This window comes from Rhincodon typus, chromosome 10, assembly GCF_021869965.1.
Source record: "Rhincodon typus isolate 14 chromosome 10, sRhiTyp1.1, whole genome shotgun sequence".
Lineage (NCBI taxonomy): Eukaryota > Metazoa > Chordata > Chondrichthyes > Orectolobiformes > Rhincodontidae > Rhincodon > Rhincodon typus.
In genome coordinates this window covers 20,309,330-20,332,039 of record NC_063341.1, presented here as the reverse complement: position 1 = coordinate 20,332,039, position 22,710 = coordinate 20,309,330, and the positions used below count along the sequence as shown (strand labels likewise).

The window sequence follows — 22,710 nt, the reverse complement described above, 5'->3', positions numbered from 1 at the left end:
AAATATCCCCATCCTCGAATGATGGAAGAGCCCAGCACATCAGTGCAAAAGATAAGGCTGAAGCATTCACAGCAGTCTTCAGCCAGAAGTGCCAAGTGGATGATCCATCACTGCCTCCTCCAGTGGTCCCCAGCATTACAGATACCAGTCTTCAGCCAAATCGATTCACTCCACGTGATATCAAAAACTGGTTGGAGACACTGGATACAGCAAAGGCTACGGACCCTGACAACATTCTGGTAATAGTACCGAAGACTTGTGTTCCAGAACCTGCCACTCCCCTCGCCAAGCTGTTCCAGTACAGTTATAACACTGGTATCTACCCAGCAATGTGGAAAATTGCCCAAGTATGTCCTGTACACAAAAAGCAAGACAAGTCCAACCCGGCCAATTACTGCCCCATCAGTCTACTCTCAATCATCAGTAAAGTGATGGAAGGTGTCATCATCAGTGCTATCAAGCAGCACCTGCTCTGCAATAACTTGCTCAGTGACACCCAGTTTGGGTTCCGCCAGGGCCACTCAGCTCCTGACCTCATTACAAATCCAGAGGTGAGGCGAGAGTGACAGCCCTTGATATCAAGGCTGCATTCGACAGGGTGTGGCATCAAGGAGCCCTAGCAAAACTGGAATCAACGGGTATTGGGGGGCAAAGTCTCTGGTGGTTGGAGTCACACCTGACACATAGGAAGATGGTCGTGGTTGTCGGAGGTCAACCATCTCAGCTCCAGGACGTCTCTGCAGGAGTTGCTCAGGTAGTGTTCTCGCCCAACCATCTTCAGCTGCTTCATCAATGACCTTTCCTCCATCATAAGGTCAGAAGTGGGGATGTTCGCTGATGATCGCACAATGTTCAGCACCATTCGTTACTCCCCAGATACTGAAGCAGTCCATGTTCAAATGCAACGGTATCCAGGCTTGGGCTGACAAGTGGCAAGTGTCATTCGCGCCACACAAATGCCAAGCTATGACTATCACCAATAAGAGACAAACTAACCACCACCCCTTGATATTCAGTGGTGTTATGATCACTGAATCCCCCACTAACAACATCCTCGGGGCTATCATTGACCAGAAACTCAACTGGACTCACCACATAAACACAGTGGCTACAAGTGCAGGTCAGAAGCTAGGAATACTGCGGCGAGTAACTCACCTCCTGACTCCTCAAAGCCTGTCCACCAACTACAAGGCACAAGTCAGGAGTATGATGGAATACTCCCCACTTGCCTGGATGAGTGCAGCCGCAACAACACTAAAGAAGCTTGACGCCATCCAGGACAAAGCTGCCCGCTTGATTGGCACTACATCCACAAGTATCCACTCCCTCCTACCACGGATACTCAATAGCAGCAGTGTGTACTATCTACAAGACACACTTCAGAAATTCACCAAAGATCCTCAGACAGCACATTCCAAACCCACGACCACTTCCATCTAGAAGGAGAAGAGCAGCACATCACACCACAGCCTTCAAGTTCCTTTCCAAGCCACTCACCATCCTGACTTGGAAATACATCGCCATTCCTTCACTGTCGCTGGGTCAAATCCTGGAATTCCTTCCCTAATGGCATTGTGGGTCAACCCACAGCAGGTGGACTGCAATGGTTCAAGAAGGCAGCTCACCACCACCTTCTCAAGGGCAACTAGGGACGAGCAATAACTGCTGGCCAGCAAGCGATGCCCACATTCCGCAAATGAATAGATAAAAAAAGTCCAATATGACTATTGTTCAGAACAACTCTTTCAGTTCTGAAGTCATCATTGTGGATGTGAAATGTTAACTTTGTTTCTCTCCCCAGATGATGGCTGACCTGCTGAGGTTCTCCAGCAATTTCTGTAAATTATGATTGATGTTTGAAACACAAAAATATTGTTACTTGTTATTTTAGAAGGGGGAGGGGGGTAACAGGTAAAACCAAGAAAAGAAAAAGTGCGCTAACCTTTTTGCATCAAATTTTTCCATACACTCAAGAGGCTGGATGAATTGAAGCACTTCATCCCAATGGCCATCAAGTACCAGCTGTCTGTAAAATACCCAAAGATGATTTAAAATGAAATGCTACATTGTTTTAGATGGCACAACCCAAGTTTATATTTTCATATCAAACCTAGAAAAGGAATTAATGCAATTACCATCATTTTTATTTGACTGTTAATCTCGCTATCTAATATACTTTTGTAAAGCCTGCAGATTGCTGGACAAAGCTGATGCTCAGCATGTTTATGCAGTGATCAGTGGAGTTATCTTCATCATCTTTACTACATCCCTAGTCTTTTCTGATATTAGAGCAAGTATTGTTAAGGAAACTACCACTGGTGTTAGAGCTTTCAGGGTCTTTCTCTTGCACATGATTAAATAAGCCCTGCTGGAAGCAAATATGTCTTGATGAGGGCAAAGTATGCTAGGTTAAATCATTTACTGCAGTCAAATCAGGTGAGAGGCCCGCTTGTGGCATAGCAGTAGTATCCCTACTTCTAAACGGAGAGGCCTGTGTTCAAGTCTCATCTGCTCCAGAGGTGTGTAATAATGTATCTGAACAGGTTGATTAAAAAAATAGGTTAAATAAAGAAAAAAAGCAGGAAAACTGTAGTTCAAAAACTACTGCTGTGGATGCTGGAAATCCAATACAAAAACAGTCAAATGGTGTGATTGCATGGACTGTGAGGGCTCACAAATATCATCTATTGTGGCAGGTATTGGATGGTTCCTGTTGCCTGTAGAACCATACCTCACAAAAATGTAAATTATTTTAGGAGAGGACAAAAAGAAAAAAAAAGTGACAAAATCTAGCCTACATTTCAATTTTAATAGGTAAATGATGTTAAAGTGGGTCAGTATGTGTCACCATTATCACAGACGTGTATGCATCATTTTCCATCTTAGCACCGTAACTACCATCCACTGATTTACTTTATATTATTAAAAACATGCACTGATAGTATTTTTGTTTGATTTAGCAAAGAGCTCATTCCATCAAGTTCCTCAAATGTATATAGAACAACAGGTTCATGTGCCTAAATTATGTGGAAATTTTATTGTCATCTTGTAAAATCGGATCAATGTGCTCTATTTAATTACTTCAAATTAGTGTGTGTTTTGCTGTCTTAGCTAATCCAAATGTAAAATGATTTTAGACACAATTTCAATTCAGTTCTTAGGGGCATGAATCTATAACACAAAGCTGTCCCAACTTTACCACAGAATAGCAATCTCACTCAATGAAAGAAAGATCTGTTGAATAATTTTGTCAACTAGTTTACGCTAGTTCAGTGTAGGGGTATCCCAGAAGTTAGGGAGCAGTACTACAAGCTTTACTACTATTAAATCTGCACCTTATACAATAACAACCACACGGTTTGTGAAGTTTCAAGTTCTAGTTAATGCTGTAGACTTCAAGAGATGGTCTGAAATCAAAACTCTCAACTAATATAACGAAAGAATGATATATCCTTATGGCCGAATAAATAAAACATTAAGTCAAAAGCAAAATATTGCTATAAATCTGAAATAAAAACAGAAAATGGTGGAAACATTCAGCAGAACATGTAGAATCTATTTCATCAGAACTGGAAGATGTCTGAAATTACCTTTTAAGTACCATAGCAAGAAAAAGGAGAGGCTGAAAAGAACTGCAAAGCCTATGTTAGCTCCAAAGGCAGGAGCTGTTAGACGATAAAGCGATGACAGCGCAAAGCAAAAGGGAGGGATAAAAAGAAACGTAAATAAACAAAAAAATGAATCTAGAAGCGTACACAATTACAACAAAATTTAGTACTAACTAAACGTTATTGCACCCAAGACATACAAAATTAAAATAAGCTGGCAACAGCACTACGTACCTGAGGAAAAGCATATCATCGGAATACAATCCATTTATCACACCACTTTCTTTCTCAAGAGAAAGCATACTAATATGGAGCTTCCTTGAATTAAGAAAATCCAGGATTAATTTAATTATCTCCGCTTCCTTAACATTTATTGTCTCTTCGGCTGTCATGATTACAGCTTTTCAATTGAGCTGACCTATTAATAAAAAAAATAATGGTTTTAAAGAAAATAAGGTAACTCCTATTGTGCTTTTCACTGAAATTAGTTTGCAATTAGTTTCATTCTTTAAAATACAAATTTTCAATCTTTACAGTTCAGGAAAATAAATGTTCCGAATTAGAATTTGGAAGAGCAACTGATTTCTCCAACAGGCAATACTAATTTTCAACATATCAAAAATCTTTCAGAATGTTCTGTTTATAATAAAGTAGGAATATCTTTAAAACAAATTTCCAGTTTTCTGTTATATGTATTCTCTAATTTGTGGCTGAACATTTTTTCATAGTACAAAGTAATTTTCTCAGAAAGGAGAAAATGTGCAATGCATAATCTGTATCTTTAACCACCCAACACAGCATATTTCCACACAAGTCACAGCATGTCCTAATTTCACTCAAAGAAGCATTTAAAAAGGTTTTAACCTGATAGCAATAAAAGTTGTGATGGACTTCTATCTCCAATAGGGACTATGCAACCAATTAATTTAAGTAATTAAGTTAAGTAACCAATTAAGTTAAGTAATGAAACACTGTAGTGTCATTACAATAAAAATCTTTGCATAAATATTCACTGAAAAATTACATGATACATTTGAGCACAATGAAGATTCCAGTATCTTATTTTGTTGATCTGCATATCTTAGTTACTAATCTACGTAAAAATACCAAGCGCATTTTTAACTAGACCACTTTTCTGTGTGTTAGATCACAGGATTTAGCTCTACAGATAGAACATCTAAGTTCACATGCATTTGATTAAGCTGTCTAGGAAAGGAGAGGAGGAAAACAAAATAGACTTGCTGACCGTTTTGGAAATTGAAAAAAGGGGAAAAGAGTAATTGAAATCTGAACTGATTGCAAAACAGGTAAGCTCAAGCACAATTTCTGTGTTTTGACAAATGGTCTAAACATCTGGTTCAGTCCTTAATTGTCAACATTTCATGCTCTCTTAATTATCAAAGGCAGATTTTTAAAAGAACAATGAAGCTACATAGTTGGACCTTCCTAAGTCTTCTATGGGAAAAATAAAACAAGCCCAGGAGGATTGATGATGTTTTAGACTAATCAACCTCCCAAGGTTACAGTTGTTGTTCCCAAAAGTTCATGGAACCTTTGAAAGGAACTTCCTGTCCTTAAGGTGGCAGAATCTTTCCTCTCTGGCTACGTCATCACAATAGCTGAAGCCTAAAGGTTTCTCCAAATAGATGTAAGCTAAGTCTTGACAGGTGGTGCAGAAGGACATACAGGGGTCCACATGGTAATTCTTTCTTTCCAGTAGTCCTTTGAACAGAAGGTCCTTCGTATTTAACTGAATTTAGCAGGGGAGCCCAAGCCAGTGTGAACCATCTGCAGCATGTGGGAATTCCTTGATGTTTCTGGAAGTCTGGATGACCAGACCTGGAGGAAGTACTGCCGGTTTTAGTGTCAAGTCTTGGAACTTGAGCATCAGCTGGAGGCACAGAGGTGCATCTGCGAGGCCGAAGGCAATGTGGATAGCACATCTGCTGAGGTGGTCACCCTGAAGACTAAGGAGCTGCAGACAGAGGGGGGAATAGATAACCACCAAGCAGAGGAAAGGAGCCATACAGACAGGCAGGAAAGCCCCAGAGGAAACCCCACACCATAACCATTCTTGTGTTGTAAAACAATGACAGTGAAATTTCCAATGGGAAACACAATGGCAAAGTTCCACAGCACTATGGACGACTCAGCTGTACAAGGAGGCAGAGGTAAGATTTCAAAGAAAATAGTGGTAGGTAACTCAACATTGAGGAGTGCAAACAGATGTTTTTGCGGCCACAGACATGATTCCAGGATGATGTGTTGCCTCTCTGGGACCAGGACCAAGGATGTCATTGAACAGCTGCAGGGCATCCTGAAGGGGGATGGTGATAAGTCAGAGGTCATGGTAAAAATTGGCACCAATGATATAGGTAGAATGAGAGATGAGGTCTTGCATCAAGAATTCAGGGACTGAGGCACTATATTAAAAAGCAGCAACTCTCAGGTTGTAATCTCTGGATTATCCCTAGTACCTTCTTCTAGTCAGTAGACAAATAGAAGAATGGGGCATATGAATGAGTGACTCAAGAGTTGGTGCACGATGGCGGGGTTTAGATTCCTGCCTGTTTCTGGGAAGGTGGGACATGTACAAATGTGACAGTCTACACCTGAACCAGAAAGGCTCTAACATCCTTGCAGGTAGATTTGCTAATGCTGAGTTTATAGGGCTCTGGACAGTCAGCAGGTAATACAATAAGGTAATTTTTTTAGGGAATTTCAACTTCCCCAACATTAATTGGGATAGTCATAGTGCAAAGGATTTAGAGGGGGCAGATTTCTTGAAATATATTCAGGGGGCCTTTTATGTCAACGCACACAAGGTTGAACAAGGAATAGTGCAGCGCTGGACCAAATTCTGAGCAACAAACCTAAACAGGTGGTCAAGTTGCAATGGGGTTTTTCAAGGAGGCACTTTAGTGATAAGAATCACAATATGAACAATTTAAGTTTGTTATGAAAAAGGGGAAAGATAGTCTGCAAAACAAAAAGGGTTTTGGATTGTGGGGGAAAACAGATTTTATTAAAATAAGGTAGGATCTGGCCAAAGTTAGGTAACAGCTACTTGTGAGAGCATTCTAAAAGGAAATGGAAGAGAATCCAGGCCCAATATGCTCCCATTAGGATGAAATGCTGGAGCAACAAGCCATGGAACCCTGGGTGATAGAAATATTCAGAACTGGATAAGAAGGAAAAGAGAGGCTTTTAGCACATGCAAAGGGACTGAATCAATGAAGGCCCGAGTTAACTGTAGATAGAAGACGCAAGAACTCAAAGCAATCAGGAGAGCAAGGTGGGGCATGAGAAACATGGGTGGGTAAAATTAGGGAGAATCGCAAGATATTCTACATGTTCATAAGGGGAAGAGAATAATCAGGGCAACAGCAGAACCCCTTAGTGATGAAGGGGGCAATCTGTGGGTGGAACCAGAGGACACTGTAGGGTGTTAAAAGAGTACATCACATCTGTCTTCACTCAGCAGGAGGAAGACGGCACGGAATTTGGGGAGAGGGGCTGTTTGATTCTTGAGCAGATTGACATAAGGAGTGAAGAGTTATTGTTGGTTTTGGCAGATTTAGAAATGGACAATCTCCAAGTCCAGATGTGTTGTATACCAGGTTTCCGTGGGAGGCAAGGGAGGAAATTACAGGGTCTCTGACCCAAAATTTTAATTCTTATCTGGCCACAGGGAAATTGCCAGAAGATTGTTAATGTGGTTCCACATTTCAAGAAGGGTGGAAAAGATAAGCCAGGGAACTACAGACCAATGATTCTCACATTTCTGATAGGGAAACTATTGGATAAAATTCTGAAGGAGAGAATTAATCTTCAATTGGAGTGGTAAGGTTGATCAGGGATAGTCAGCATGGTTTTATCAAGGGGAGGTCAGGCCTTAAAAATTTTAAACATTTTCAGAGGTGGTGATTAAGTGTGTACATGAGGGTACTGCAGTTGATACAGTTCATATCAATTTCAGCAAAGCTTTTGTCAAGGTCCCACATGGGAGACTGATAAAATAGGTAAAAGGGATCCAGGTTAACTTGGCAAGATAGATCCAAAATTATCTTGGTGGTAGCAGACAGTGAGTGGTGATTAGATGGCTGTTTGTTTGGCTTGAGACTGGTGTCCAATATCATGTCACAGGGATCATTGCTGGGTCCCTTATTTTTTGAGAGATATACAAACAATATAGAAGAAAATCTGGGCTGGATGGTAAGTTTGCACATGATACAATGATCAATACTAAGGAAGAGTGTCTTGGGTTACGAGAGTAGCATGGAGACACAGTGGTTAGCACTGCTGCCTCACAGCACCAGGCACCCAAGTTCAATTTCAGACTTGTGTGATTGCTTGTGTAGAGTTTGCACATTCTCCCCAACCACCCATCTGCATGGGTTTCTCCTGGGTGCTCCAGTTTCCAGCCACAGTCCAAAGATGTTCAGGTTCGGTAGACTGGCCACTTTAAATTGCCCTGTAGTGTCCAGAGATGTGTCGGCCACGTGGATTAGCACTGTAAATGTGGGGTTATGGGTATAGAATGGGGGAAATGTGTCTGGTTAGGATGATCTTTGGAGGGTCAGTGCAGACTTGATAAGCCAAATGGCTTCTTCAGCACTGTGGGGATTCTATGATTCTAAGATATAGTTGGTTTGGTCAGATGGGAAGCTGTGGCCAATGGAATTTAACCATGCAAAGTGGGAGCGGATACACTTATTAAAAAATATCAAAACTCAGGAATACTCAATGAATGGCAAGACACTAGAAAGCTCAGAGGAACGCAAGGATCTTGGTGTGCTTGTCCGCAGATCTCAAGATGGCAGAACAGGTTAAAAGGGTGGTTACAAAGACATAAGGGACACTTGCTTTTATTATTCATGGCATAGATTATAAAAGCAAGGAGATTATGTTGGAGCTGTTACTACTATGGTTAGGCCAGAGCTGGAGTACTGTATGCCATTTTGGTCAGCACACTGTAGGAAGGAATTGATCACACTGGAAGGAGTACAGAGGATATTCACTGCCATATTACCTGGGTTGGAGTCTTTTACCTATGAAGACAGGTCAGATAGACTCAGGTTGTTTCTTCAGAGCAGAGAAGGTTGAGAGGATCCTAATAGAACTGTAAAGGATTGAGGGACATGGATACAAAGATAAGAAGCAGCTATTCACATTAGGTGAAGGGTCAATAATGAGGAGGCATAATTTTAAGGTGATTTTTAAAACGGCTTAGATTGGATGTGAGGAAACTGTTTTTTAAACCTGGAAGTGGTGGGAAATCTAGAATTCTCTAACTGGGGAGGTAATGGAGGCAAGAAACCTCACAATCTTTAAGGCATATGTAAATGAGAACTTAAAATATCATAATATTCAAGGTTTTTGTCCAAATGCTAGAAAGCAGGATTAGTGTAGATAGGTTGGCACAGATTTGTTGGGCCAAGAGGCTTCTTCTCTGCTGTATGACTCTATGAAATTTTTTGTTAAGGAAAATGGTAAAGCACTTCAGCTAATGTTTCCTTGTGAAAATGTTTCAAACATAGAGCATAGAACAGTACAGCACAGTACAGGCCCTTCGGCCCACGATGTTGTGCCGAACTTTTACCCTAATCCTAAGATCGATCTAACTCCACCCCTACCTTACACTATCATCCATATGCCTATCTAATAGCCGCTTAAATGCCCCTAATGAGGCCGACTCCATGACCCTCTCTGGCACTGCATTCCACGCCCCTACCGCTCTCTGAGTAAAGAACCTACCTCCGGACATCTCCCCTATATCTACCTCCATTCACTTTAAAATTATGCCCCCTTGTAATAGCTACCTCCATCCTAGGAAAAAGTCTCTGGCAGTCTACTCTATCTATACCTCTGATCATTTTGTACACCTCCATCAAGTCACCTCTCATCCTTTGTCGTTCTAAAGAGAAAAGCCCTAGCTCTCTCAACCTTTCCTCGTAAGACCTTCCCTCCATTCCAGGCAACATCCTGGTAAATCTCCTCTGCACCTTTTCCAACGTCTCCACATCTTTCCTGAAATGAGGTGACCAGAACTGGACACAATACTCCAGATGTGGCCGAACCAGGCTTTTGTATAGCTGGAGCATAACTTCACGGCTCATGAACTCAATCCCTCTATTAATGAAAGCTAACACACCATTCGCCTTCTTAATAACTCTATCCACCTGGGTGACAGCTTTCAGCGAACTGTGAACATAAACTCCAAGATCCCTCTGCTCCTCCACACTGCCAAGAATCTTTCCGTTAACCCTGTATTCTGCTTTCAAGTTTGTCCTTCCAAAATGAATCACCTCACGCTTTTCAGGGTTAAACTCCATCTGCCACTTCTCAGCCCAGCTCTGCATCCTATCAATGTCCCTTTGTAACCTACAACAACCCTCTGCACTGTCCGCAACGTGACCCACCTTCGTATCGTCTGCGAACTTGCTAATCCACCCTTCCACTCCTTCATCCAAATCGTTTACAAAAATCACAAATAGAAGAGGACCCAGGACAGATCCTTGTGGTACACCACTCGTAACTGAGCACCATGTTGAATATTTTCTGTCCACTACCACCCTTTGTCTTCTAAGGGTCAGCCAATTCTGAATCCAAACTGCCACATTTCCCCCTATCCCATGCCTCCTTACCTTCTGCATGGGCAACCTTATCAAACGCCTTACTTAAATCCATGTATACCACATCCACTGCGCTACCTTCATCCACGTGTTTGGTCACCTCTTCAAAGAATTCAATAAGGTTTGTGAGGCATGATCTACCCCTCACAAATCCATGCTGACTATCACGAATCAAACTGTGCCTTTCCAAGTGATCATAAATCCTCGCTCTCAGAGCCCTTTCCAATAATTTGCCCACCACTGACGTAAGACTAACTGGCCTGTAAATTCCGGGGTTATCCCTATTCCCTTTTTTGAACAAGGGAATGACGTTTGCCTCTCTCCAATCTTCTGGCACTATACCCGTGGACAGTGAGGACAAAAAGATCATCGCCAAAGACCCTGCGTTCTCTTCCCTCGCTTCCCATAGAATCCTTGGATAAATCCCATCAGGCCCGGGGGACTTATCTATCTTCAACTTCCTCAAAATTCCAAGCACATCTTCTTTACTAACATCGACCTCCTCTAGCTGACCAGTCTGTTTCACACTGTTCTCCTCTACAACTAGGTCCCTCTGAGTTGTGAACACCGAAGAAAAGTATTCATTAAGGACCTCTCCTATCTCTTTAGGCTCCGTGCACAAACTCCCTTTACAATCCTTGATTGGCCCTACCCTTTCTCTGGTCATTCTCTTATTCCTCACATACGTGTAAAAAGGCTTGGAGTTTTCCTCGATCCTATCTGCCAAGGTTTTCTCATGCCCCCTTATAGCTCTTCTAAGCTCTTCCTTCAGCTCTTTCCCGGCTAACTTGTATCCCTCTAGAGCCTTTTCTGTTCCTTGTTTCCTAAACCTTACATAAGCATCCTTCTTCCTCTTGACCAGACGTTCGACCTCTCTGGAGAACCAAGGCTCCCTCACTCAACCACATCTTCCCTGCCTGGTAGGGACAAACATCTCGAGCACATGCAGTATGCATTCCTTAAACAATCTCCACATTTCAATAGTGCTCTTCCCTGACAGCATCTGTTCCCAATTTATGTTACCTAGTTCTTGCCTAACAGAATTGTAATTACCCTTACCCCAATTATAAACCTTACCCTGCTGTATGTACCCTGTTTAAAATGTACATATGTCACAGTGCATTTCAGTTGTTTGATCCAGATAGTTAGGCTCTTTATAAGATTTGGGGCGGCACGGTGGCACAGTGATTAGCACTGCTGCCTCACAGCGCCAGGGACCCGGGTTCGATTCCAGCCTCGGGTGACTGTCTGTGTGGAGTTTGCACATTCTCCCTGCGTCTGCGTGGGTTTCTTCCGGGTGCTCCAGTTGCCTCCCACAGTCCAAAGATGTCTAGGCTAGGTGGATTGGTCATGCTGGATTGCCCGTAGTGTTCGGCGATGTGTAGATTGGGTGGGTTATAGGGGGATGGGTCTGGGTGGGATACTCTGGGGTTCGGTGTGGACTTGTTGGGCCGAAGGGCCTGTTTCCACCCTGTAGGATTCTGTGATTCGATGATCATGGGATCATGGACATAACCTAAAATGCTGATCTCCAGAGAGTTAAGAATTCAAATACAAGCTTAATTATTTAAAAACCATGCATATAACCTTTCCTCCAGACCTCGTTCCAAAGACTCTTAAATAGCTCAGGATATTTATTCTGTTTTGATTTGAACACATCTGTAATCTTAACTTACTCAAGATAATGAATACCTGCAAACATTTTCTTCTTCTGACCATTATTTATGTATGTTTCTTCAATAAACCTACACAAATGATCAACTGATAACACAGTGTGGAGCTGGAGGAACATAGCAGGCCAGGCAGCATCAGGGGAGCAGGCATGTTGACATTTCAGGTCGGGACCCAAAACATCAACTTTACTGCTCCTCTGATGCTGCCTGGCCTGCTGTGTTCCTCTAGCTCCACACCATCTTGTCTCGGACTCCAGCATCGACAGTTCTTACTATTTCACAATTGATCAGCTGTCCAGTTGTCCAAAGATGTTATATAAATTAAAGATTTTTTTCAGTCAAACCAGACAATGGCTGTCATGTAGCAACATCTTCTATATTTCTGTTGATGTATGGGTATATGGACTCACACAGAAGTAGAAGAACTCATCAGTATCCTCACTTATCATCACTAGTCCATTAAACTTCAAGCCACAATGCACAAGGAAAGCATTAATTTCCTAAACACGACAGATATAAATTGGTATGAGGCAACAGGCATAAGCTAACAAAAGTATTTTAAGGAAATAACTGAGTTTTTTTGATTCACCTGTGAAACATGGGTGTCACTGGCTGGCCAGCAATTATTATCTACCCCTAGTTGTCCTCAAGTAGGTGGTAATGAGCTGCCTTCTTGAACCGGTGCAGTCCACGTGCTGTATGTAGACCCGCAATATTGTTAGGGAGGGAAATTCAGGATTTTGACTCAGGTGACAATGAAGAAACAGCAGTATATTTCCAAGTCAGCATGGTGAACGGCTTGGAGGGTAACATGCAGGTGGTGCTGTTCCCGGCATCTGCTTCCCTTGCCCAAGATTTTAGAAAGTGGTGTCTCAGAATCTTTGGCGAATTTCTGCAATGCATCTTGTAAATAGTAGTCTCTGCTACTACTGAGAAGGTGGTGGAGGGACTAAACATTTGTGGTTGTGATGCCAACCAAGCGGGTTTCTTTGTCCTGAAAGTTATAAAGCTTCTTCAGTGTTGTTGGAGCTGCATTCATTTCAAGCAAGAGGGGAATATTTAATCACACTCCTGACTTGCACCTTTCAGAAGGTGAACAGGCTTTGGGAAGTCAGGAGGCGAGTTACTTGCTACAGTACTACTAGCGCCTCTGACTTATATAATTTTTTTTATAAGAACAAGGCAATGGTCACCCTCAGGATATTGATAGTGGAGGTCTCAGTAATGGTAACACAGTTGGCTGTCAAGGGGCAGTGGTTAGACTTTCTCTTATTGGAGATGGTCAACCAAGCCTGGATATTGTTGAGGTCTTATTTCATTTAGACGTGGTCTGTTTCAGTATCTGAACAGTCGTGATTGGTGCTGGCAAACATCCTCACTTCTGGCTTTATGATGGAGGGAAGTCATTGATAAAGCAGCTATTAAGATGGTTGGGCCTAGAACACTACTCTGAGGAACTCCTGCAGAGATGTCGTGGAGCTGAGATGACTGACCTCCAAAAACCATAATCATCTTCCTATGAACCAAGTATAACTCCAACCATTAGAGATTCTGCTGCAAACCCCCACCCGATTCCCATTAAGTCCAGTTTTTTCTAGGACTCCTTGATGCCATACTTGGTCAAATGTGGCCTTAATGTCAAGGGCTGTCACTCTCACATCATCTCTGGAATTCAGCTCTCTTGTCCACATTCGAACCAAGGCTGAAATGAGATCAGGAGGTGAGTGGCCCTGGCCAAATCCAAACTGGGCGTCAGTAAGCAAATTATTGTTGAGCAGGTGCTGCTTGATAACGCTGTTGATGACAGCTTCCATCATTTTGCCTGGTGATGCTCCTGGCAGGCTTTCCTGCATTCTTCTTTGAGCCAGTGTTGTTGATTGAGAGTAGTGTGGTGAGGTGGCAATTGGCCAGTTTGAATTTGTCATGCTTTGTGTGTTCAGGACATGCGTGGGCAATTTTCCACATTGTCTGATTGTAGCTGTACTGGAATAGCTTGCCTAGGGGTATGGCAAAATCTGGACCACAAGTCTTCAGTACTATTGCTGGAATGTTGTCAGGGTCTATAGCTTTTGCAGTATCCAGTGGCCCCAACCGTTTATTGATATCACGTGGAGTGAATCAAATTGGCAGAAGACTGGCCTTTGTGATGCCATGGACCTCTGGAGGAGGTCGAGATTAATCATCCACTCGATACTTCTAGCTGAAGATTGCTGTCAATGTTTCAGCCTTATCTTTTGCACTGATATACTGTGCTGTCCCATCATTGATGGGATATTTGTGGATCCTCCTCCTTCAGAAGATGTTTAATTGTCCACCGCCATTCATGACTGAATGTGGCAGGACTGCAGAGCTCAGATCTGATCTGTTGGTTGTGGGAATCGCTTAGCTCTGTAAATCACTTGCTGCTTATGCTGCCTTACGTGCAAGTAGTCCTGTTTGCTAGCTTCACGAGGTTGACACTTCACTTTTAGTTTTGCCTGGTGATGCTCCTGGCAGGCTTTTCTGCATTTTTCTTTCCACCAGGGTTGATCTCCATGTATATCTATCTATTATTACTATCAAGCTAGGCCACGTGGTTACAGATTGTGTTGGAGTATAATTCTGCTGCCAATGGCCCACAGTGCTTCTTCGATGCCCAGTCTTGAGTTGCATTAAGCATGGTGATAGTGCCGTACAGCACGATAATGGGCATTATCATTGTGAAGGCAGGACTTTGTCTCCACAAGGGCTTTGAGGTGGTCACCCTTACTGATACTGTGACGGACAGATGTGTCTGCGGCAGGCTGATTGGTCAGGATGAGATTAAGTATGTTTTTCCCCGATTGTCGGTTCCCTCACCACTTGTCGCAGGCTCGGTTCAGCAGCAATATTCTTCAGGACTCAACGAGCTCAATAAGTACTACTGTTGCAGAGCCACTCTTGGCGGTAGACATTGAAATCTCTCACTCAGAGTACATTCTGCACCTTTGTCACACCCATTACTTCCTCCAATTGCTATTCATCACAGAGAAGCACAGAGTCATCAGCTAAGGGAGGACAATATATGGTAATCAGAAGGTATCCATTGTATCTGAAGTTAATGTTGAGGACTCGCAGGGCAAATCCCTCCTAACTGTGTACTACTATGCCACAACCTCTGCTGGGCCTGTCCTGGAGGCGGGACAGTCACATCCAGGTGTTGATTATGGTGTCAGGGACATTGTCTGTAATGTATGATTCCATGAGTATGACTATTGCTTGACTAGTCTGTCAGACAGATCTCCCAATTTTGGCACTAACACCCAGATGTTAGTGAGGAGGACTTTGCAGTTGACGGGGCGACTTTTGCTGTTGTTTCTGGTATCTAGGTTGATGCGAGACAGTCTGTCCAGTTTTTTTTTGAGAATGCAGTGATTGTTACAACTGAGCGGCTTGTTAGGCTATTTCAGAAGGCAGTTGACAGTCAACTACATTGCTGTAGGTCTGGAGTCACAGGTAGGGCAGACCAGGTAAGAATAGCTAACTATTGTCTCTGAAGGATTTTAGTGAACGAGATAGTTTTTTTCTGACATGGTCATCATTAGAGTCTCAATTCCAGATATTTACTGAATTCATATTCCACCATCTGCTGTGGCAGGATTCATGCCCGAGACTCCAGACAAAAGATCATTGACCTAAACACCCTTCGGCAGACACAGCTAAGGCATTTTCATCACATATCTACAAAGCTGGAACATTTTAACCAGGCAGTTCCTACTGTTTCCACAACATATCAGATTTCACCTTCAGATTTAATACAATGATTGATGGATTAATTAGAATGGTATCCACAACAACGTTTAATCCCATCTATTAGTTCCTGAACTTCTAAAACATTAAACTAGGGATTAAATTCATTGAGGTAATGAATGTGCAAGTTTTCTTGACTCCTAGTTAGCTGAATATTTCTTTGATAACAATTTTAAAACTGTTCCCTTTTCTATGCGACCTCCTTCTCTTCCCATCACTCCATCAGATTCTGCTAACCGCTGGCACATCTCTTGCAGTACTTCTATCTCCTGTACCACTGTTGCATCTTCCACATTTCCTCCCTCCCCTAACAGCCAACTCCTCTCCTATGCTCCCCACTGAAACCCCTCCTGCTCTGCACGAGGCAGATGGCCCCCAATCCTCGACAAAAAAAAGTAACATCCCCAGCATCCTGACAACTCCATCACTGCTACCAATAACTTTCCTAACAGCTCGCTGCTCCTCCAATCAGAGGCTGGTTCTCTCCCTAATTTGAGGATGATAAATTCACTCGTTAGTTTATCACCTGCAAGCACATTTTCAATCAGAGAAACAGCTCATCAGGGATTCTACTCATCTACTTACACTGCGTGAGGCATTTTAAAGATTGGTCAAACCCCTGACTCAACTTTTCTGAACCTTTTGGTGACTTTTAGACTGCCATCCTCGTGCATTTTAAGCCTTGCAGCCTCATAGTTAAATCACATGTTAAAACATACAGCCTTCTAGGATGATGATATGACCATGATATGAATTGATTGTGATGAAGAAAAACCTGCAGTACCCACAAAATCATCTTCATTATCCACAAAGTGTTTGGTGAATAGAATTTTTAAAAAAATTAAGGAGTCAATAACTAAAAATGTAAGCATTTGAAGGAAACACAATAGGGATATCAATTTGAGGAAATGGTACAACATGCAAGTAACTTGAATAGAATATGAATTTAACATTTGAAGCACTGAGGAAACTGGAAACCATTGTAAGTCTGGCTGAAAATCTTTAATTAAACAGAAAATACTGGAAATATTCTGCAAGTTATGGTAACACCTGTAAAGAAAAAGAGCATTAATTGATAGTATCCTCTTTTTTCAGGGTACTGTATCTGGAGCACTGTGTACACTATTGGTCACCTTTCTTAAAAGAAAGATCTAAGTGAGTGGGAATCAGTTCAGAAAAGGTTTACCAGATCATCCTCCTCCATTTGACTGAACTTATTTTCCCATTCAATAATTTATTCCTTGACTCATCTCACTTCCTCCAAATAAAATAATATGGGCACTTGCATGACTCCTATCTATGCATGCTTTTTTGAAGGATATGCCAAACATTTCTTATCCTAGTCCTACATATGTACCGTCCATCAACTCTTTTATGGCATTTTTATGACTATATTGGTGCTGCCCTGCCCTCACCCTAAATTCAAATGTTCTGCAACTTTGCTGCCTATTTCTACCTTTCTTTCAGTTTTACATGGTCCATCTTCATCACCTCCCTTCCCTGACTTCAGTGTCTCCATTTCTGGCAACAGGTTATCAACTGATGCTCATTAAAAGCCCACTGAAGCCTTGATTTTACTTTCTTGGATCCTGTGACCTACAAGAACCCCAATCCATTCTCCCAGTTCCTCCAACTGTTTCATTTGTGTTCCTGATGCAAATTTCCACGTCAGTGCTTCTGAGATGTCTTCTTTCTTAGACAACTGACTATTCACTCCAACCCAAACAAAATTATGGTCAACAACATTCCTGGAGTGTGTCCATATCACTTCACTCATCTCTTCCCTTCTGTCTCAGAAACATAAAAGGATTTCACTTGTCCTCATCCTCACCTTCACCCCATCAAGCTCCATATTCAAAGGTTCATTTTCTACCTTTCTTGACATCTCTAGCATGATTCCACCACCAAACACAGCTTGCCTTCACTTTTCAATATTTACGAAGGGATTATTCCCTCTGATACGTTGATTTACTTTTCAGTCACCGTCAAACATTGTTCCCTTCCTATGGAACTTCTCATGAAAATTCAAGAGATGTGCCACCTGTCCTCTGACCTCTTTTGTCTTCACCTTCTTTGGCCCTGAATACTCCTTCCAGGTAAAACATGAAGTTAACCATAGCAGACGCGTTTTGCAGTGACGTATCCTCAAATAACATGCTTGGTTATTATAGGTGCATTTCAAACCTGAATTACTGAGCAGCTCCCTCCTATTTGTTGTGTTTCCCTCAGCTGTATCTCCAGTAAATTCTGGAGTACTCAAGTCCACCTTACTACTGCATCTGAACCATAACTGTACAGTGTGACATCTTGACTGATGTGAATTTCTGGATCGACTGTAACTTCCAATTTATCAGCAAGTTCATTCATCCTGTTCATTTTCCATTACTTGCTTTGCATCTTAATCTGACTGATGGACCCCCTCCTTCCTTTTCCTACTCCTAGGGCAGAACTTCAGCATATTTTTTCAATTTTAAACAAAAATTGTCTGCAGCTCCTTTTGATTTTCTGTCACACCCATAGAGTAACTCAAACATTGCAGTTAGCCTGTCTGGGATATTCCAAGTTGCTGTGTAGCTACACAGCTAAGAAAGACTTTTGTGCAGTGCTAACGTGACATTGCATTTTTAAAAAAAATTTCACAGGGTATGGATGTGACCAGTTAGGCAAGATATTATTGCCCATTCCTCCTTGCTCTTAAGAAGGTAATGGTGAGTATTTAAGGAACGGTGATAAAGTTCCAAGCCAAAATGATGTGCAACTTGGAGATTACCTTGCAGGTGATAACATTCTCATGCATCTGCTCCCTTTGTCCTTCTAGATGGTAGAGGTTGTGTGCTTGGAAGGTGCTGTCAAAGGAGTTACGGTAAGCTGTTGCAGTGCATCTTGGTGGAGGGAATGAATGTTAGAGGGAGTGAATGTTAATAGGAGTGGATAGGGTGTCAATCAAGTAGGCTGCTTTATCCTGGATGATATCAATCTCAAGTGTTGTTGGAGCTACACTCATCCAGGCAAATGGAGTGTATGCCACTACAGTTTTGTCTTGTGCTTTGCAGATAGTGAGCAGGCATTGGGGAGTCAGGTGGAGAGTTACTAACCACAAAACTCTTAGCCTTTGATCTGTTTTTGCAGCTGTAGTATTTATACGGCTGATCCAGTTTACTTTCTAGCACATGGTAACCCTCAGAATGCAAACAGTGGCAGGATTCTGCAATGCTAATGTCACTAAATGTCAAAAAGAAGTGATTAGATTCTCTTGTCGGAAACAGTCATTACCCAGCAGTCGTATTTGTAATTTTACTGGCCATTTATCAACCAAACTTGAATGTTGCCTAGGTCTTGCTGCATATGGACACAGGTTGCTTCAAGACAAAAATCAATAGAATTCTGAAGACTAATGAGATCAAGGGTTATGGTGATAGTGTAGGGATGTGGGGTTGAGGAGGATGATCGCTATGATTTACCTGGAATGGTGGATCATGCATCACTGGCTGAATGGACTGCTCTTGTTCCTTTGTTCAGCATCAGAGGAATCACAAATGGTGTAGACATTATGCAGTCAGCAAAGAACATTGCTACTTCTGACCTTATGACGGAAGGTCATTGGTAAAGCAACTGAAGATTGTTGGATCTAGGACATTGCCCCGAGATACTCCTGCAGTGATGCCATGCGACAGATGAATAATCTCCCAAAACTAGAACAATTCCTGTTTATGCTAGATATGGCTCCGACTTCTTTATGCCATACTTGGTCAAGTGCTGCCTTGGTAAGGGCAGTCCCTCTTACTTCATTTCTGGAGTTCAGCTCTTTTGTGTATGTTTAAACTAAGGTTTTGATGTGGTCAGTAGTAAAGCAGCCCCGGCAGAATCCAAAACAAATGTGGATGAAACATGCCTTGAGAATTTTTCACAGTGCTGGGTAGATACCAGTGTTGTAATTATGCAGGAACAGCTTGGCTAGGAGCATAGTTAATTCTGGAGCACAAGTCTTGCTATAATGGGCCCGTAGCATTTGCAGTATCTTGACAGCCTGCAGAATGAATTGAATTGGCTCAAGACTAGTATGCAAGATACAGGGAACCTCACAAGGATGCTGAGGTGGATTAACTATTTGCACTTCTGGCTGAAGATTGTTGCTAATGCCTTGACTTTTGGACCTAGGCATCGGCTCCTTCACTGCAGAGGATGGGGTGATTGATGGAGCTGATGTCTCTTGTTTAATTGTTAACTTCTCCATCACAATTCCTGACTTGATGAAGCAGAACTCCAGTGTTAGATCTTAACTATTAATTGTGGAATTGCTTAGCTCCATCACATGCTGCTTCTGTTTGGCATGCAAATAGATTGTGTTATAGCTGCAGCAGATTGATAGCTTAAAATCTCTTACTGTGCAGAAAGTGGCTGTTCAGCACATGGGTTCTGCACTGGCCCACTGAAGAGCATCCCACCCAGATCCAATCCCCATCCTATCCCAGTAATCCTGCACTTACTATGGCTAATCCACCTCACCTGCACATTGTTGGACACTACAGGGCAATTTAGCATGATCAATCCACCTAACCTTCACTTTTTGGGCTGTGGGAGGAAACTGGAGCATCTAGCAGAAATCCTCTCAGACGTGGGGAGAATGTGCAAACTCCACACAGACAGTCACCCAAGACTAGAATCGAACCCAGGTCCCTTGCACTATGACACAGCAATGCTAACCAGTGCGCCACTATACTGCCCTATTTTTATGGAATGCATGATGCTGCTCTTAGCATGCCCACCTGCACTCTTCATTCAACCAGGGTTGATCCCTCAGCTTGATGGCATTGGTAGAGTGGGGTATGTGGCAGCTATGAGGGTACAGTTCTGCTGATGATGGCTCACACTAGTTCAGGGAGGCCCAGATTTGAGTTGCTAGATCTATTCTCGGTTTGAAATCTGTTCCACTAGCACAGTAGTAGTGCCAGTCAACAGCTGGAGGGAATCCTCAACGCATAGATGTAACTTCATCCCCGCAAGGGCTGTGCAATGGACACTCCTGCCAATACTACCATGGACAAATACATGTGCAACAAGTGGTTGGGGAGGACAAATTCAAACAAGTTTTTTCCTCATCACAGGCTGCAGATCTAGTCTATCAGCTATATCCTTCAGCATAAAATTGGTGATATCAGGCTACAACCACTGAAAGCTTCACAACCATTATAACCTCCAATCAACTCCTTAAGCTTTAGAATATGGTTGATCTGTATATCAAGTGCATTTATTTGCCATTGTTCCATACTCTTTGATAATATTACCTAAGAAAAATGTATAAATTGGTCTTGAAAATTTCAATTCACCCAGCATCCAGTCTTTTGGGAAAATAAATTCCAGATTTCCATTACCTTATCTTTAATTTTCCCCCTTTTTCTGGAAGCCTCACCAGAGGAAACAGCTTCTCTGTATCTGAAGTGTCAAATCACTTTCATATTAGAAACATTGAGTGTGTTTCTTGTTGGCATTCTAAACTCAAAAAAATACAAGACAAATAATGCAACTTGTCCTCAATTTGTGCTCCATTTTTGTATTGGTGACTCAACACCGTACTCCCATCTCAGTCAGTGATAGCATTCTTGATTCAATCAGTAAACCCAAATCTTGTACAACAGGCTTGAGCAGAAAGTGGCAGTCTGACACTTCCGTACACTACTGAAAGACTGCAAAACTGTTGGAGGTGCTGTCTTTGGGATGAGTTGTTAAACCAAAGTTACACCTGTCTGAATCTCATGTAGTTTATAAGATCACTTGGCATAATTCAAAGCAGAGCTCAGGGGTTCTCCAAGTGACTTAGCCAATATTTATCCCTCAAACACAATCAATTTAAAAAACATTATCTGGCCCTCCTATGCAAGCACATTCCTTCTTGGGTAAGAAGGCCAAAGCAGAGTGTCCTCTCATAACTAGCAAGATTAGCATTTATTAGCCACCCAAAGCCTTTGGAAAAGTGGTCCTGAGCTTCCTTCTTAAATCATTACGTTAACGTTGAAAGTACTGCCACAGTGTTGTTAAATAGACAATTCCAGTAACAATGATCAAACATCTTCTGGAAGTCCCTATAAGCACATATCCATGGACTCTCTGATGATATATCATCAAGCTGAAACGTTAATTTCTGTAATTCTGTTTGTCTTTCCACAGATGTTGCCTGACCCAAGGAGTTCCAGCTTTTTTTTAAAAAAAATTCAGGTTTTCCCGCACCTGCTGTATTCTGCTCTTATGACTGTCTTTTATCAGTTATGTCAGTAACCTCAAAAAATCCATTAGATATGATTTACACAAATCTATATTGATCCTCTTTCAATCAGCTCAGGTTTTCAAACACTCAGTTACTATCCTGCTCATAGTATCTTCCAATTATCCCCAGAACTAATGGTTATGTAGTTTATTAGCTTCTCGCTCCTTTTAGTAGTGAAAATAATGGAACAACACAAATTTTGACCAGCTTTGCCTCTAACTTCCCTTTATTTTAGACCAGCTTGCTCCTACAATCTCTCACTAAACTGCCATCAACTCCCTATCTTCAAAACCTGTCTTCCATCATGACATAGGTCACCTCCCCAATTTCTCGAATTCCGAAGAAGCGCCACTGAACCCGAAACGCTGAGTCTGCCTTCTCTGTACAGATGCTGCCAAACCTGCTGAGCTTCGCCAGCAATTTCTGTTTTTGTTTCAGATTTCCAGATCTGATGAAACCTGAAACGTCAACGGGTCTTCTTTCACTGCCCAGGTCTGCTGTTTGTTTTTTTTTTAAAAGACGTGGCTGGAAACATCAGCTGTTGAACCGGCGACCAAGCCTGTTCAAAGCCAAGACAAAAGATCTGTAAATTATTTGTCACTATTTGCAAGCTCCAGAGTGTCGGTCCGCTTTAATCGCTCCTTGGCCAACTCTGGGATATTTGACAGGGGTATACAAAAAATGTTTTCCGTCTTTTTTGGTGGGGTACTGGGGAGACACAATGATGCTAAGGGCCGGGGATTCATCATGATGAACCCGGAGCC

At 42.2% G+C, this 22,710-nt stretch overlaps 1 protein-coding gene across 4 annotated transcripts in view; it reads right to left on the bottom strand.

The window, feature by feature from the left end:
• Nucleotides 1-22,710, bottom strand: part of wdr47a (WD repeat domain 47a) — a 73,205-nt gene that overhangs the window by 48,738 nt on the left and 1,757 nt on the right. For 2 of the 4 annotated variants that reach the window (XM_020527785.2, XM_048602189.1), the window contains exons 2-3: nucleotides 3,843-4,026; nucleotides 1,943-2,026 (exon numbers count right to left, since the gene is read on the bottom strand). In XM_020527785.2, the coding sequence (XP_020383374.1) occupies nucleotides 1,943-2,026; nucleotides 3,843-4,000 (242 nt within the window). In that variant the 5' untranslated portion in view covers nucleotides 4,001-4,026. Of the gene's footprint in view, nucleotides 1-1,942; nucleotides 2,027-3,842; nucleotides 4,027-19,145; nucleotides 19,736-22,710 lie in introns of those variants that run through there. The other 2 variants (XM_048602190.1, XM_048602191.1) reach the window with 2 other exon arrangements.